Below are 17,626 nucleotides of genomic sequence, written 5' to 3'. Positions count from 1 at the left end.
TCATATACTTTCGCTGCAGTACCTGCTTGGATGTTATCGTGGGAGTCATCCTAACCACCACATCTTGGACAGAACTCCCCCACCCAGGCGTGTCAGGAAGGACCTTCATGATCTATAGAGAGAGAGAGAGGTCCAGCGATATAAGAGAGAGCCCCTAGATCATGGAGCCTATCAAGCGGGTCTGAATTACATTCATACTGATGCAGTCACAGAGGTAGTTAATAATTACCGTATGAATGCCATCCTCAGAGTACACCTCCCCCCATCCATTGCAGCTGAAGAACTGCCTAGGCAAAACAGGGTAGTTTTGGCCCAACTAGGCTCATGATGGTGCAGCCGTCTCAATTCGTATTGGGCACGAATTGACGAAGATGTTCGGAACGCCTGCCCAGCGTGCGATACAGGCCCGCACAATACGCTGCATCTGTTAAATTGTCGAGCCAAGCCTACCCAACTCTGTCCAGAGAATCTCTGGCTACAGCCCATAAAGGTAGCAGAATTCCTAAATCTGGTCATAGAGGAAGAACCGGATTATATGAGGATATAAACAACGAAGCATATTAACACTACTACTACAACAACAACAAGGCAGGCGCTTGAGTTCTGGTGGCCAACCGTCAGCACATTTTCAGCTGACCTCTTTGGCAGGTAAACATGAGCATTTTGTTTGCATACAAACTGCTGGATAACGAATGTTTTCTCATCGGAGGGAGAGAGAAAACCAAATTCGGCAGTTCACCACTCGGCACTCGGCGAGGGTCTATTTTATCGCTGCTGCGGTGTAAGTTCTTGCACTTTTTGGAATTTTAATGGCTTTTTCCCCGAGCTCATTTTTCAATATTTGCCGAATGGAACGGAATATTTCGATTTTCGATATTCGCACCATTTTTCTGGCCAATGCGACGCGGGTTACGATCAAGTCCCTGCTTTACTTTTCGTCGTCGGGCTATGCTACCAGTATCACTGTAACGGTCTGTGGAAATCACTCTAGCTTCCGAACGAAATGAAGTAGATTGATAAAATTTTACTCAAATGTGTATTATGTCTGCAGGACTTTTGGTATTGAAAATGGGCCATGTAGGTCCACGTTTCGGTATAGCCCCCATATAACGGTACCTTCCGATATTCGGTATTTTGATGATTTTGGCGACATTATTTTCCGGAATTGTTTCAAAATTGATATTTGAAGTTTGTAATAGATACTACAGCATAAAACAGAAAATGGGCCATGCAGCTCCACGTCTTCGTATAGCCCCCATATAACGGTAACCCCCGATATTCGGTATTTTAATGATTTTATGGACATTTTTCACCAGAATTATTTCAAATTTTATATTTAAAGTTTGTAATGGATACTAAAGCCTACGGCAGAAAATTATCTGTGCAGGTCAGGTCTTCGTATAGCCCCCATATAACGGCCCCGATATTCGGTATTTTTATGATTTTAGCGACATTATTTACCGAAATTGTTTCAAAATTGGTATTTGAAGTTCGTAATAAATACTACAGGTTATGACAGAAAATTGTCTGTGCAGGCCAACGTCTTCGTATAGCCCCCATATAACGGTACCTCCCGATATTCGGTATTTTGATGATTTTAGCGACACTATTTACCGGAATTGTTTCAAAGTTCGCATTTGACGTTCGTCATTTATACTTCAGCCTATGCCAGAAAATTGTCCGTGCAGGTCCACGTCTTCGTATAGCCCCCATATAACGGTGCCCCCTGATATTCGGTATTTTGATGATTTTAGCGACAATATTTACCGGAACTATTTCAAATTTGGTATTCGAAGTTCGTAATGGATACTACAGCCTATGACAGAAAATTGTCTGTGCAGGCTTATGACAAAAGTTGCATATGCAGGTCCACTTCGTCGTATAGACCTTAATATATTGCTATATTCGGTATTTTTAAGATTTGAGGAGAATTTTTAATGGATTTTTAATTTTTTTGAAAATTGACAAAATTTGTACCAGTTGATGGAGGGCATTCAAAGTTCGGCCTGACCGAACTTATAGCTTTTTTACTTGGTTTTTATTTAATTAATATTTAAAATTCAAAAATTCTCTTCTAGTTGGGTCACTTTTTTATATAAGCCAGTATAAGAAATGATGCAAGCCAGGAAGAGATCAAGAATTTACAAAAAAAAAAAAAAAAATAAAAAAAAAAATAAAAATAAAATAAAATAAAAATTTACTCAAATTTATTAAATTTTAAAAAAATTAAGAAAAATTTTAGAGCGCCCGAATTTGTCATCCACCGAACTTTACAGCCCTCCTAAATCTTTCCTAGCTCGGTTTAAATTTTTCAATTAATTCCAACATAAATACTGCCACATTTCTACATTAGCTGACCCTGATTTATATATATGTGTGTGTGTAGACAAAGGTGATCATAAATGTTGCATGCGTTTTGTCTGAAACAAACCCCCTCAAACCCCCACCAACCTCCCATTACCACTGTAACTAATGGGACGTGTTGTACAAACAATTGGCGGGAGAACATGTTGTTGAACTTCACTCATCGTGTGCGGCTATGGAAATTGTTATGTAAATTAAAAAAATACAAATGCCGTGTTGAGTGTAAAAACTTCTCAAACTCAAAATCCGAAATCTCACACCCTTGTTTTTTTGAGCGTGCATTTATTTATTAATAATAGAAAAATAAAAACAACAATAACAAATTTGTTGATTTCCAGCATAAAATGCATCGACACATACTCACACGCAGCCAGATCAAAGGACAACAACACCCGGAATGTTGTTGTTGCTGCATGTTGTTATAATATTTTTTTAAATTGAATTTAATAAAATTAGTAAACAAAACAGCATTGTGTTTGTTGTTGTTATTGTAGTCTCCCATTTTAGTTTATAGCTACTCCAATGCAAGTCGAGATGTCCACACATACACACGCATATTTTTAATTAAGTGGTAATCAAATGTGATTTTATTTCAGTATCTACGCCGACTCCAGTAGCGAATGTGGGCGGAATACTCAGCTGGTCATGCAGGTTGTAACTCACCGAAATTATTTTTTTCGAGGACTATTGGAGCTATAAACGTAGATTTTTAAATTATTTTTTTCGAGGACTATTGGAGCCATAAGCGTGGATTTTTAAATTATTTTTTTCAAGGACTATTGGAGCCAAAAGCGTGGATTTTTAAATTATGTTTTTCGAGGACTATTGGAGCCATAAGCGCGGATTTTTAAATTAATTTTTTTCCAGGACTATTGGAGCCATAAGCGCGGATTTTTAAATTATTTTTTTGAGGACTATTGGAGTCATAAGCGTGGATTTTTAAATTATTTTTTCGAGGACTATTGGTGCCATAAGCTTGGATTTTTAAATCATTTTTTTGATGACTATTGGAACCATAACCATGGATTTGTAATCTGTGTTTTAAGACTATTGGAGTCATAAGCGTGGATTCTTTAATTATTTTTTTTTCAATAACTCTTGGAGCCTTAAGCATGGATTGTTAAAATATTTTTTTCGAGAACCAGAGGCATAAACGAGGATTTTAAAATTATTTTTTTTTAAGGACTTCTTGAGCCACAACCGTGGATTTTTAAATTATTTTTTTCAAGGACTTATTAAGCCACAACCGCGGATTTTTAAATTATTTTTTTCAAGGACTTCTTAAGCCACAACCGTGGATTTTTAAATTATTTTCTTCAAGGATTATTTAAATAATTTTCTTCGGATATTCGTTTAAGAACAATTAGAGCTATAGTGAATATTAGAAAAATTTTTTTTTAAGAATTATCAGGGATATTTAAATTAAGAAGTACAAGGATATTTTAGGCCATATAAATATATAGATTATATAAAAACTATTTTTTCAAGGACCATCAGTTGAAGAAACCTGGATTTTTAAAAATATATTTTCAGTCAGTTAAAGAAACTTGGATTTTTTAAAGAATATTTTTTCATGGACCATCAAAAACGTGGAGTTTTTAAAGAATATTTTTTAAAGGACCATCAGAAACGTGGAGTTTTTAAAGAATATTTTTTCAACGACCATTAGTAGAAGAAACGTAGATTGTTTAAAGAATATTTTTTTAACGACCATCAGTTGAAGAAACGTGGATGTTTTAAAGAATATTTTTTCAACGACCATCAGTTGAAGAAGCGTGGATTTTTTAAAGAATATTTTTTTAACGACCATCAGTTGAAGAAACGTGGATTTTTTAAAGAATATTTTTTCAACGACCATCAGTTGAAGAAACGTGGATTTTTTAAAGAATATTTTTTCAACGACCATCAGTTGAAGAAACGTGGATTTTTTAAAGAATATTTTTTCAACGACCATCAGTTGAAGAAACGTGGATTTTTTAAAGAATATTTTTTCAACGACCATCAGTTGAAGAAACGTGGATTTTTTAAAGAATATTTTTTCAACGACCATCAGAAACGTGGATTTTTTAAAGAATATTTTTTCAACGACCATCAGAAACGTGGATTTTTTAAAGAATATTTTTTCAACGACCATCAGAAACGTGGATTTTTTAAAGAATATTTTTTCAACGACCATCAGAAACGTGGATTTTTTAAAGAATATTTTTTCAACGACCATCAGAAACGTGGATTTTTTAAAGAATATTTTTTCAACGACCATCAGAAACGTGGATTTTTTAAAGAATATTTTTTCAACGACCATCAGAAACGTGGATTTTTTAAAGAATATTTTTTCAACGACCATCAGAAACGTGGATTTTTTAAAGAATATTTTTTCAACGACCATCAGAAACGTGGATTTTTTAAAGAATATTTTTTCAACGACCATCAGAAACGTGGATTTTTTAAAGAATATTTTTTCAACGACCATCGGTTGAAGAAACGTGGATTTTTTAAAGAATATTTTTTCAACGACCATCAGTTTAAGAAACGTGGATTTTTTAAAGAATATTTTTTCAACGACCATCAGAAACGTGGATTTTTTAAAGAATATTTTGCAACGACCATCAGAAACGTGGATTTTTTCCAGAATATTTTTTCAACGACCATCAGAAACGTGGATTTTTTAAAGAATATTTTTTCAACGACCATCAGTTTAAGAAACGTATATTTTTTAAAGAATATTTTTTCAACGACCATCAGAAACGTGGATTTTTTAAAGAATATTTTGCAACGACCATCAGAAACGTGGATTTTTTCCAGAATATTTTTTCAACGACCATCAGAAACGTGGATTTTTTAAAGAATATTTTTTCAACGACCATCAGTTTAAGAAACGTATATTTTTTAAAGAATATTTTTTCAACGACCATCAGAAACGTGGATTTTTTAAAGAATATTTTGCAACGACCATCAGAATCGTGGATTTTTTAAAGAATATTTTTTCAACGACCATCAGAAACGTGGATTTTTTAAAGAATATTTTTTCAACGACCATCAGTTGAAGAAACGTGTATTTTTTCAAGAAAATTTTTTCAACGACCATCAGTTGAAGAAACGTGTATTTTTAAAAGAATATTTTTTCAACGACCATCAGTTGAAGAATCGTGGATTTTTTAAATTATATATTTTCAAGAATATATTTCAGTTGAAGAAACATGGACTTTTTAGAAATTTTTTTTTTTAATGACCATCAGTTAAAGAAACGTGGATTTTTTAAAAAATATTTTTCAAGGACCTTCAGTTGAAGAAACTTGGATTTTTTAAAAAATATTTTTCAAAGACCTTCAGTTGAAGAAACGTGGATTTTTAAAAAATATTTTTCAAAGACCTTCATTTGAAGAAACGTGGATTTTTAAAAAATATTTTTCAAAGACCTTCATTTGAAGAAACGTGGATTTTTAAAAAATATTTTTGCAAGGACAATCAGAAACGTGGATTCTTAAAAAATATTTTTGCAAGGACAATCAGAAACGTGGATTTTTAAAAAATATTTTTTCAAGGACAATCAGAAACGTGGATTTTTAAAAAATATTTTTGCAAGGACAATCAGAAACGTGGATTTTTAAAAAATATTTTTGCAAGGACAATCAGGAACGTGGATTTTTTTAAAAATATTTTTTCAAAGCCTGTTATAAACGTGGATTTTTTTAAAAATATTTTTTCAAAGTCTGTTATAAACGTGGATTTTTTAAAGAAATATTTTTGCAAGGACAATCAGGAACGTGGATTTTTTTAAAAATATTTTTTCAAAGCCTGTTATAAACGTGGATTTTTTTAAAAATATTTTTTCAAAGTCTGTTATAAACGTGGATTTTTTAAAGAAATATTTTTGCAAAGACTGTTATAAACGTGATTTTTAAAAAATATTTTTTTCAGTCAGTTGAAGAAGCGTGGATTTTTTTAAAAAATATTTTTTCAGTCAGTTGAATAAACGTGGCTTTTTTAAAAAATATTTTTATGTTATAAACGTGGATTTTTTAAAAAAATATTTTTATGTTATAAACGTGGATTTCTTAAAAAATATTTTTATGTTATAAACGTGGATTTTTTAAAAAATATTTTTATGTTATAAACGTGGATTTTTTAAAAAATATTTTTTGTTATAAACGTGGATTTTTTAAAAAATATTTTAATGTTATAAACGTGGATTTTTTAAAAAATATTTTAATGTTATAAACGTGGATTTTTTAAAAAATATTTTAATGTTATAAACGTGGATTTTTTAAAAAATATTTTTTTTAAAGACTGTTATAAAAGTGGATTTTTTAAAAAAATATTTTTTAAAGACTGTTATAAACGTGGGTTTTTTAAAAAAATATTTTTTCAAAGACTGTTATAAAAGTGGATTTTTTAAAAAATATTTTTTTAAGACAACCAGATTACAAACTTTGATTTTTTAAAAAATATTTTTTCAAGTTGGTGAAACGTGGATTTTTTAAAAATTATTTTTTCAAGGACCATCATTTGAAGAAGCGTGAATTTTTTTTTTTATTTTTTTTTTTTTTTTTGTTTTTCCAAGCCATGCTTTGTTTTATTTTTGATGTAGGGTGTCGGCCCTCCCAGAATAATTTTAAATAATTTTTTTTATCTCAAAACATTTTATAAAGTTGTTGTTGTTATCATTGGTGTTGTCGACATTATGGCTGTTGCTACTCAACTTGTGGGGGGTTGACTGCTGCTGCCAAAGGTTAGGGGGATCGTTATGATTTACATTTTAATTTTTTTTTTGGTTTTTTTTTTTTTTTTTTTTTTTTTTTTTTTGCTGCAGCATTGTAATGACACAAATGCATACAATTTGTGAGCAGACAATGTGACGCAGAGATTAAACGCATTAACAACATCATTATCATCAAGATTGAACGCTCACAATTGAGCTGAGCTAAGCTGTGTGCGATGAATGGTGTCTAGAATTTTGGAGACATTTCGGTGAGAGTCGTCAGAACATTTATGCGCTACTACAACAACACACAACTACAGCAACAACAACGAATTACAAATTTCACATGAATTTCAATTCGACGGCGAAAAAACAAAATTTCATTCTACAGATCAGTTCGAGCTATACAACGACAACGTTTAAACGTGCCTTAACGCTAGGAAACGAAACAGAAAAAAACTCAGAATTGCGGAAAACGGAAATTAGAAAAAAACGCAAAACAACAACAACAAAGTTCTGAAAGTGAAAGTGTCTGGAGAAAATGGAAGTCATGATATAAGAAAAAAATATTTATTAAAAAAATAAAAATTTAAAAACAAATACCTCCCAAAGAAAAAAATTATTTGCTCCGCCAACCATGTCCTCCCCTTGGAAGTGTTTAAAAATTTTAGTTTTCCTAAATTTATTCTTGATTTGTGCCATGGCCAAGGCCAATGATAATGGCTTGAAAATAAATACCGATTTAACAGCTGGCATTATCGGTGATGTTAGCGCCGATAACACGAAACAAATTTTGGGTGATTCCATTAACCCCCCAACAAATCACAGCCAACATGTTGCAGTTGCCAGCAAACCGACTGTGGCTGTGCAACCCAATGCCGCCTCTTCGTTGGAGGATAAACACATCTGCACCCGCGAAGAAGAATATGTGGAACAGATACGTTCACCCTCAATGCAACCGGTTAAGATACGCACCGCCACCTGGTGTTTGGAATTTCCACCGCGCTGTTCGAATTACCAAACGGAAATGCGGGAAATTGTCAACGTGCAGGTGGGTGAAAATGAAAAATATTAGCATGGCAAAATAAAAAAAATGCAATTGTATAGAACGTTATTTTATTACAATCCTACTTCTTAAAACGAAACCTGGAGAAAAATGTTGAAGTTGCAAGGAAAATAACTCCATATTGAAGCCGAAGGTTTAAACTTTTAGAAATAAAGAAAAATTATTATACGTCTCATGGCCTTTAAAAAATATTTTTTTTAAATCCACGTCTCATGGCCTTTAAAAAATATTTTTTATAAAATCCACGTCTCATGGCCTTTAAAAAATATTTTTTTTTATAAAATCCACGTATCATGGCCTTTAAAAAATATTTTTTTATAAAATCCACGTCTCATGGCCTTTAAAAAAATATATTTTTTATAAAATCCACGTTCCATGGCCTTTAAAAAAAAAATTTATAAAATCCACGTGTCATGGCCTTTAAAAAATATTTTTTATAAAATCCATGTCTCATGGCCTTTAAAAAAAAAATTTATAAAATCCACGTCTCATGGCCTTTAAAAAATATTTTTTATAAAATCCATGTCTCATGGCCTTTAAAAAATATTTTTTATAAAATCCACGTCTCGTGGCTTTTAAAAAATATTTTTTATAAAATCCATGTCTCATGGCCTTTAAAAAAAAAATTTATAAAATCCACGTCTCATGGCCTTTAAAAAATATTTTTTATAAAATCCATGTCTCATGGCCTTTAAAAAATATTTTTTATAAAATCCACGTCTCGTGGCTTTTAAAAAATATTTTTATAAAATCCACGTCTCATGGCCTTTAAAAAATATTTTTTATAAAATCCACGTCTCATGGCCTTTAAAAAATATTTTTATAAAATCCACGTCTCATGGCCTTTAAAAATATTTTTATAAAATCCACGTCTCATGGCCTTTAAAAAATATTTTTTATAAAATCCACGTCTCATGGCCTTTAAAAAATATTTTTTATAAAATCCACGTCTCATGGCCTTTAAAAAATATTTTTTATAAAATCCACGTCTCATGGCCTTTAAAAAATATTTTTATAAAATCCACGTCTCATGGCCTTTAAAAAATATTTTTTATAAAATCTACGTCTCATGGCCTTTAAAAAATATTTTTTATAAAATCCACGTCTCATGGCCTTTAAAAATATTTTTTATAAAATCCACGTCTCATGGCCTTTAAAAAATATTTTTTATAAAATCTACGTCTCATGGCCTTTAAAAAATATTTTTTATAAAATCCACGTCTCATGGCCGTTGAAAAAATATTTTTTATAAAATCCACGTCTCATGGCCTTTAGAAAATATTTTTTTATAAAATCCACGTCTCATGGCCTTTAAAAAATATTTTTTATAAAATCCACGTCTCATGGCCTTTAAAAAATATTTTTTATAAAATCCACGTCTGATGGCCTTTAGAAAATATTTTTTTATAAAATCCACGTCTCAAGGCCTTTAAAAAATATTTTTTTATAAAATCCACGTCTCATGGCCTTTAAAAATAATTTTTTTATAAAATCCACGTATCATGGCCTTTAAAAAATATTTTTTTATAAAATCCACGTCACATGGCCTTTAAAAAATATTTTTTATAAAATCCACGTCTCATGGCCTATAAAAATATTTTTTATAAAATCCACGTCTCATGGCCTTTAAAAATATTTATTTTTATAAAATCCACGCATCATGGCCTTTAAAAAATATTTTTTATAAAATCCACGTCTCATGGCCTTTAAAAAATATTTTTTATAAAATCCACGTCTCATGGCCTTTGAAAATATTTATTTTTATAAAATCCACGTCTCATGGCCTTTAAAAAATATTTTTTTACAAAATCCACGTCTCATGGCCTTTAAAAAATATTTTTTATAAAATCCACGTCTCATGGCCTTTAAAAATATTTTTTTTTTATAAAATCCGCGTCTCATGGCCTTTAAAAATATTTTTTTTTTATAAAATCCGCGTCTCATGGCCTTAAAAAAAAATATTTTTTATAAAATCCGCGTCTCATGGCCTTAAAAAAATATTTTTTATAAAATCCGCGTCTCATGGCCTTAAAAAAATATTTTTTATAAAATCCACGTCTCATGGCCTTTAAAAAATATTTTGTTTTATAAAATCCACGTCTCATGGCCTTTAAAAAAAATATTTTTTACAAAATCCACGTCTCATGGCCTTTAAAAAATATTTTTTATAAAATCCACGTCTCATGGCCTTTAAAAAATATTTTTTATAAAATCCACGTCTCATGGCCTTTAAAAAATATTTTTTATAAAATCCACGTCTCATGGCCTTTAAAAAATATTTTTTATAAAATCCACGTCTCATGGCCTTTAAAAAATATTTTTTATAAAATCCACGTCTCATGGCCTTTAAAAAATATTTTTTATAAAATCCACGTCTCATGGCCTTTAAAAAATATTTTTTATAAAATCCACGTCTCATGGCCTTTAAAAAATATTTTTTATAAAATCCACGTCTCATGGCCTTTAAAAAATATTTTTTATAAAATCCACGTCTCATGGCCTTTAAAAAATATTTTTTATAAAATCCACGTCTCATGGCCTTTAAAAAATATTTTTTATAAAATCCACGTCTCATGGCCCTTAAAAAATATTTTTTATAAAATCCACGTCTCATGGCCTTTAAAAAATATTTTTTATAAAATCCACGTCTCATGGCCGTTGAAAAAATATTTTTTATAAAATCCACGTCTCATGGCCTTTAAAAAATATTTTTTATAAAATCCACGTCTCATGGCCTTTAAAAAATATTTTTTATAAAATCCACGTCTGATGGCCTTTAAAAAATATTTTTTATAAAATCCACGTCTGATGGCCTTTAGAAAATATTTTTTTATAAAATCCACGTCTCAAGGCCTTTAAAAAATATTTTTTTATAAAATCCACGTCTCATGGCCTTTAAAAATAATTTTTTTATAAAATCCACGTATCATGGCCTTTAAAAAATATTTTTTTATAAAATCCACGTCTCATGGCCTTTAAAAAATATTTTTTATAAAATCCACGTCTCATGGCCTTTAAAAATATTTTTTATAAAATCCACGTCTCATGGCCTTTAAAAATATTTATTTTATAAAATCCACGTATCATGGCCTTTAAAAAATATTTTTTTATAAAATCCACGTCTCATGGCCTTTAAAAAATATTTTTTATAAAATCCACGTCTCATGGCCTTTGAAAATATTTATTTTTATAAAATCCACGTCTCATGGCCTTTAAAAAATATTTTTTTACAAAATCCACGTCTCATGGCCTTTAAAAAATATTTTTTTACAAAATCCACGTCTCATGGCCTTTAAAAAAAAATTTTTATAAAATCCACGTCTCGTGGCCTTTAAAAATATTTTTTTTTTATAAAATCCGCGTCTCATGGCCTTAAAAATATTTTTTTTTTATAAAATCCGCGTCTCATGGCCTTAAAAAAAATATTTTTTATAAAATCCGCGTCTCATGGCCTTAAAAAAATATTTTTTATAAAATCCGCGTCTCATGGCCTTTAAAAAATATTTTTTTATAAAATCCGCGTCTCATGGCCTTTAAAAAATATTTTTTTATAAAATCCACGTCTCATGGCCTTTAAAAAATATTTTTTTATAAAATCCACGTCTCATGGCCTTTAAAAAATATTTTTTTATAAAATCCACGTCTCATGGCCTTTAAAAAATATTTTTTTATAAAATCCACGTCTCATGGCCTTTAAAAAATATTTTTTTATAAAATCCACGTCTCATGGCCTTTAAAAAATATTTTTTTTATAAAATCCACGTCTCATGGCCTTTAAAAAATATTTTTTTTATAAAATCCACGTCTCATGGCCTTTAAAAATTTTTTTTTTATAAAATCCACGTCTCATGGCCTTTAAAAAATATTTTTTTATAAAATCCACGTCTTATGGCCTTTAAAAAATATTTTTTTATAAAATCCACGTCTCATGGCCTTTAAAAAATATTTTTTTATAAAATCCACGTCTTATGGCCTTTAAAAAATATTTTTTTATAAAATCCACGTCTCATGGCCTTTAAAAAATATTTTTTATAAAATCCACGTCTCATGGCCTTTAAAAAATATTTTTTATAAAATCCACGTCTCATGGCCTTTAAAAATATTTTTTATAAAATCCACGTCTCATGGCCTTTAAAAAATATTTTTTATAAAATCCACGTCTCATGGCCTTTAAAAAATATTTTTTATAAAATCCACGTCTCATGGCCTTTGAAAAATATTTTTTATAAAATCCACGTCTCATGGCCTTTGAAAAATATTTTTTATAAAATCCACGTCTCATGGCCTTTAAAAAATATTTTTTATAAAATCCACGTCTCATGGCCTTTAAAAATTATTTTTTATAAAATCCACGTCTCATGGCCTTTAGAAAATATTTTTTTATAAAATCCACGTCTCATGGCCTTTAAAAAATATTTTTTATAAAATCCACGTCTCATGGCCTTTAAAAAATATTTTTTATAAAATCCACGTCTCATGGCCTTTAAAAAATATTTTTTTACAAAATCCACGTCTCATGGCCTTTAAAAAATATTTTTTTACAAAATCCACGTCTCATGGCCTTTAAAAAATATTTTTTATAAAATCCACGTCTCATGGCCTTTAAAAATATTTTTTTTTTATAAAATCACGTCTCATGGCCTTTAAAAAATATTTTCTATAAAATCCACGTCTCATGGCCTTTAAAAAATATTTTTTATAAAATCCACGTCTCATGGCCTTTAAAAAATATTTTTTATAAAATCCACGTCTCATGGCCTTTAAAAAATATTTTTTATAAAATCCACGTCTCATGGCCTTTAAAAAATATTTTTTATAAAATCCACGTCTCATGGCCTTTAAAAAATATTTTTTACAAAATCCACGTCTCATGACCTTTAAAAAATATTTTTTTATAAAATCCACGTCTCATGGCCTTTAAAAAATATTTTTTCTAAAATCCACGTCTCATGGCCTTTAAAAAATATTTTTTCTAAAATCCACGTCTCATGGCCTTTAAAAAATATTTTTTATAAAATCCACATCTCATGGCCTTTAAAAAATATTTTTTTATAAAATCCACGTCTCATGGCCTTTAAAAAATATTTTTTTTATAAAATCCACGTCTCATGGCCTTTAAAAAATATTTTTTTATAAAATCCACGTCTCATGGCCTTTAAAAAATATTTTTTATAAAATCCACGTCTCATGGCCTTTAAAAAATATTTATTATAAAATCCACGACTCATGGTCTTTAAAAAATATTTTTTATAAAATCCACGTCTCATGGCCTTTAAAAAATATTTTTTTTTAAAATCCACGTCTCATGGCCTTTAAAAAATATTTTTTTTATAAAATCCACGTCTCGTGATCTTTAAAAAAATATTTTTTATAAAATCCACGTCTCATGGCCTTTAAAAATATTTTTTTTATAAAATCCAGGTCTCCAGGTAAATAATACTTAAAAATAAATCTCAAATATTCTTACTCACGCTTCGATTTAGGAATTTTCAATTTCGAAAAATGTAACTTTGCCCTCTCTCCATTTTTCTGCTCCAACATTTAAAAAATCCAACGAAATTCCAACAAATATCTTCGAAACAAAATTCTTTGCAATTGGAATCCGAAATAAACCATCGTTTTGGAAATATCACATATCTCAACGAATGGACCACCCTGTGCCATTAACACATTTAATTCCCAGGAGATTTGGAACAGATTTTCAACACAAGTTTATCTTTTTGTAGAAAAAAATCGAATCGAACTCACCATAAAAGCCCATGTCATTCCGCCGAGAATTGAAACGAACGAAATTGTTTTAATTGACCACAAGTCACGTTTTGTCTCCTTCAACAAAAATAAAAAAAAAAAAAAAAAAAAAAAAAAAAAACAAGAGAACGCATTAGGGTGTCACCTCCTTCATTTTCCCAAGGCGTTAAATTAACGTAGCAACTACGACAACAGACAGTATTGCGGAACATGTTGTTCTGACCAAATGGCGAATGACGTTGGTGTTACGATTTTTACCCTTAAATGGCGGCACCGCCGATGTTCGGCTTATCAATGTTTTACAAATGGTAACGCAACAATTCTTAACATTTTCGCGGTATGAACGAACAGCTGAAGTCAGGTTTAAGAGAAAAAAAAAAAAAAAACAAATCAAACAAAAATTAAATCAAAAATTCATTAGATTGCAATTATGTTCGATTCGAAACGAGATGTAATTCCAAAACGCCATTAAATTCATATCAAAATACCGATGGTTGGCAGGCATATCTCGGTGAATGTTGTTTCAACAAATAAAGAGCTGTCGTTGTTAGTTCGATACAATGTTCGCAATTAATCGGAAAAAACAAATACACTAAATGAAGCAATAAGAATTAATATGAATAGGAAAAAAATTGAGGGAATGTGGTCGAAAAAGAGACACTCTATAGAACTCAGAAAAAATATTTTAAAAAATGCTCTGATGGTGCTTAAAAAATTTCCTTAAATAATCCATCTTTATGGCTCGAATGGTATTTAAGAAATATCGGTATGAAATTCACAATTAGGTCTCTGAGGGTCCTTGAGGATAATTCCCTAAAAATATATTCTAAGTATTCACGGTTTTCAAGATCTGTCAAACAAAAAAAAAAACTGAAAATTTGGAAAAAAGTGATGTTTAGCTCTATGTGTCCTTGAAAAATATTCTGAAATAAAATTACGTCTTTGAAAAAAATGTTCTTAAAAAAAATATTTTAAAACATTGATGGTCCTTAAAAAAGGCCTAAAAATTCCAAGTTTGAACATCTGATCATCCCAAAAAAGTCCAGGGTTATAGTTTGGAATAGTTCTTCTCAAAAAAAAAAAAAAAAAAAAAAAAAAAAAAAAAAAAAAAAAATGTAAATGTATAATAAACTTTTTTAAAAAATTCCAACTCTCATGGTCCTCGAATAAAATATTTTTCAAAAATCCACATCCCGTAGCCCTTGGAAAAAATATGTAAATTTTAAAAATAACATCTCTCATGGCTCTTAAAAATATAAATGAATTCTTTAAAAAATCCACATTTGTACCTTTGGAAAAAAAAATTTTTTAAATCCACGCCTGATGGTCCTTGAAAAAAATATATTTTTCAAATCCACGTCTGATGGTCCTTGAAAAAAATATATTTTTCAAATCCACGTCTGATGGTCTTTGACAAAATATATATTTTTTAAATCCACGTCTGATGGTCCTTAAAAAATATTTTTTTTTTTAAATCCACGTCTGATAGTCTTTGAAAAATATATATTTTTTAAAATCCACGTCTGATGGTCCTTAAAAAATATTTTTTTTTTAAATCCATGTCTGATGGTCTTTGAAAAAAATATTTTTTTTTCTCAAAAAAAAAAAAAAAAAAAAAAAAAAATCCGATTATAGCTTTAAAGTTGCTTGAAGAAATTATTATTTTAAAATACTGAAGATATGATAATGTATGAAAAATATCCTTGTAAATGTATAATTTGTAACCTTTAGGGTTTTTGAGAAGTATTTTTAAAGTTCCACATTAAAAATCAAAGATTTAAGCTTTGATGGTCCTTAAAAAAATTTAGAAAGCCCATCTTTACGGTTCTGGTGTTTATAGCCTTGAGGATACTTTGAAAAATATTCTAAAAAAAAAACATATTCTTGTCCAAGTTTATAGCATCGAACGTCCTTGAAAAATATTCTCGTCAAAAACCAGTATTTGTTCTTTGATAGAAAAATATTCTTTAAAAATCTACGATTTTACATTTTTTAGATACGAAAAATTATACCCCAAAAAGGTACGTTTAAGAATCGAAGGATTCTTTTCTTTAAAAAAAAATCCACAACACCTGGCCCTTGAAAAAAATATTTTTAAAAATTTGCTTCTCATCGCCCTTGGAAAAAAAATTAACATAAAAGTCCACGTCTGAAAGTCCCTGAAAAAATATAGTTTTTTAAAAAGCTCCACCTCTAATGGCCATTGAAAAAATATTTTTGAAAAATCTATGACTCATAGAAGAATATTATATAATAATAGTCTTTGTCGTTTGATATTCCTTGATAAAAAATAAACTTTTTTAAAAATTCCATGGTCCTTGAAACCATGAAATATTTTTATCGCCATTGGAATATTTTTAAAAAATCTACTTCTCATCGTCCTTGAAAAAATATTATTTTCAAAATCCACAATTTATAGCCCTTGAAAAATATAAATATTTATTTTTTTTTAATTCAAGACTCATAGCCCCTGGAAAAAAATAACCTTTTTTTAATTATGACGGAAGGTCCTTAAAAGTATATATTAAAAAAAACACATCTGGAAAAATCCTTAGAAAAATATTTTTAGAAACTTAAATAGAATATATTTTTTAAAAATTCCCCAATTTTATATTTTTCTAAAAAAATTGAAATATTTTTTTATTTATCTCATTGAAATAACGGTTTTAGACCCTAGATCTCTTTAGAAAAGTCCATTTCAGGGTATTTGGGAAAAAATATGATAAAAATTTCTAATTATTTCTAAACATACGCCATTAAAGCTCAGTGAGTCTATGAATAATATTCATAAAATAATAAAGTGATTGGTCTTAAAGATCTTCGCAAGAATATTGTTTCAAAATCCACATTTATTGCCATGGAGGTCCTTTAAAATATTCTTTACAATTCCACGATAAAAAAAGTATCCTTTATACAATTCACCTGATAACTCTGAGGGTCCGTGAATAAGATATTCGTAAAAAAAATCCATGTTTATGGCTATGGAAGTCTATTTTTTAAACAATTCACGTTTATAGCCTTTAGGGTACCTGAAAACATCACCTTTTATTAATAAACATTTATTAAATTACATTGTTTGTTATATTTTTTAATACACCCAAGTATGTAGTACTGAGGGTTCTTAAAGAAATATTCTTTAAACACTAGCTTGTGGCCTGTTGCATGAAGCTGTTTTTTTTTCCAACGTTTGGTCTTTGGTCTTTGAAAAAATATATTTTTTAAATCTACGTCTGATGGTCTTTGAAAAAAATTTATTTTTTTTTTAAATCCACGTCTGATAGTCTTTGAAAAAATATATTTTTTAAATCCACGTCTGATGGTCTTTGAAAAAAATTTATTTTTTTTTTAAATCCACGTCTAATAGTCTTTGAAAAAAATATATTTTTTTAAGTCCACGTCTGATGGTCTTTGAAAAATATATTTTTTAAATCCACGTCTGATGGTATTTGAAAAACTATATTTTTTTTAAAATCCACGTCTGATGGTCTTTGAAAAAAATATATGTTTTTAAATCCACGTTTGATGGTCTTTGAAAAAATATATTTTTTTTAAAATTCACGTCTGATGGTCTTTGAAAAAATATATTTTTTTTAAATCGATGTCTGATGGTATTTGAAAAAATATAGTTTTTTAAATCCACGTTTGATGGTCTTTGAAAAAAATATATTTTTTTTAAAATCCACGTCTGATGGTCTTTGAAAAAATATATATTTTTTTAAAATCGATGTCTGATGGTCTTTGAAAAAAAA

At 29.2% G+C, this 17,626-nt stretch overlaps 1 protein-coding gene across 1 annotated transcript in view; it reads left to right on the top strand.

Moving 5' to 3' along the window:
• The first annotated feature begins 7,676 nt into the window (after positions 1 to 7,676).
• Positions 7,677 to 17,626, top strand: part of LOC101896960 (uncharacterized) — a 66,464-nt gene continuing 56,514 nt past the window's right edge. Inside the window, exon 1 of the mRNA XM_059129538.1 lies at positions 7,677 to 8,114. Within this exon, the coding sequence (XP_058985521.1) occupies positions 7,701 to 8,114 (414 nt within the window). The 5' untranslated portion in view covers positions 7,677 to 7,700. The remainder of the gene's footprint in view (positions 8,115 to 17,626) is intronic.

Source organism: Musca domestica, unplaced genomic scaffold (genome assembly GCF_030504385.1).
Source record: "Musca domestica strain aabys unplaced genomic scaffold, Musca_domestica.polishedcontigs.V.1.1 62, whole genome shotgun sequence".
NCBI classification, from domain to species: Eukaryota; Metazoa; Arthropoda; class Insecta; order Diptera; family Muscidae; genus Musca; species Musca domestica.
The sequence above is the reverse complement of the archived record's forward strand: the minus strand, read 5'-3'. Positions and strand labels throughout refer to the sequence as shown.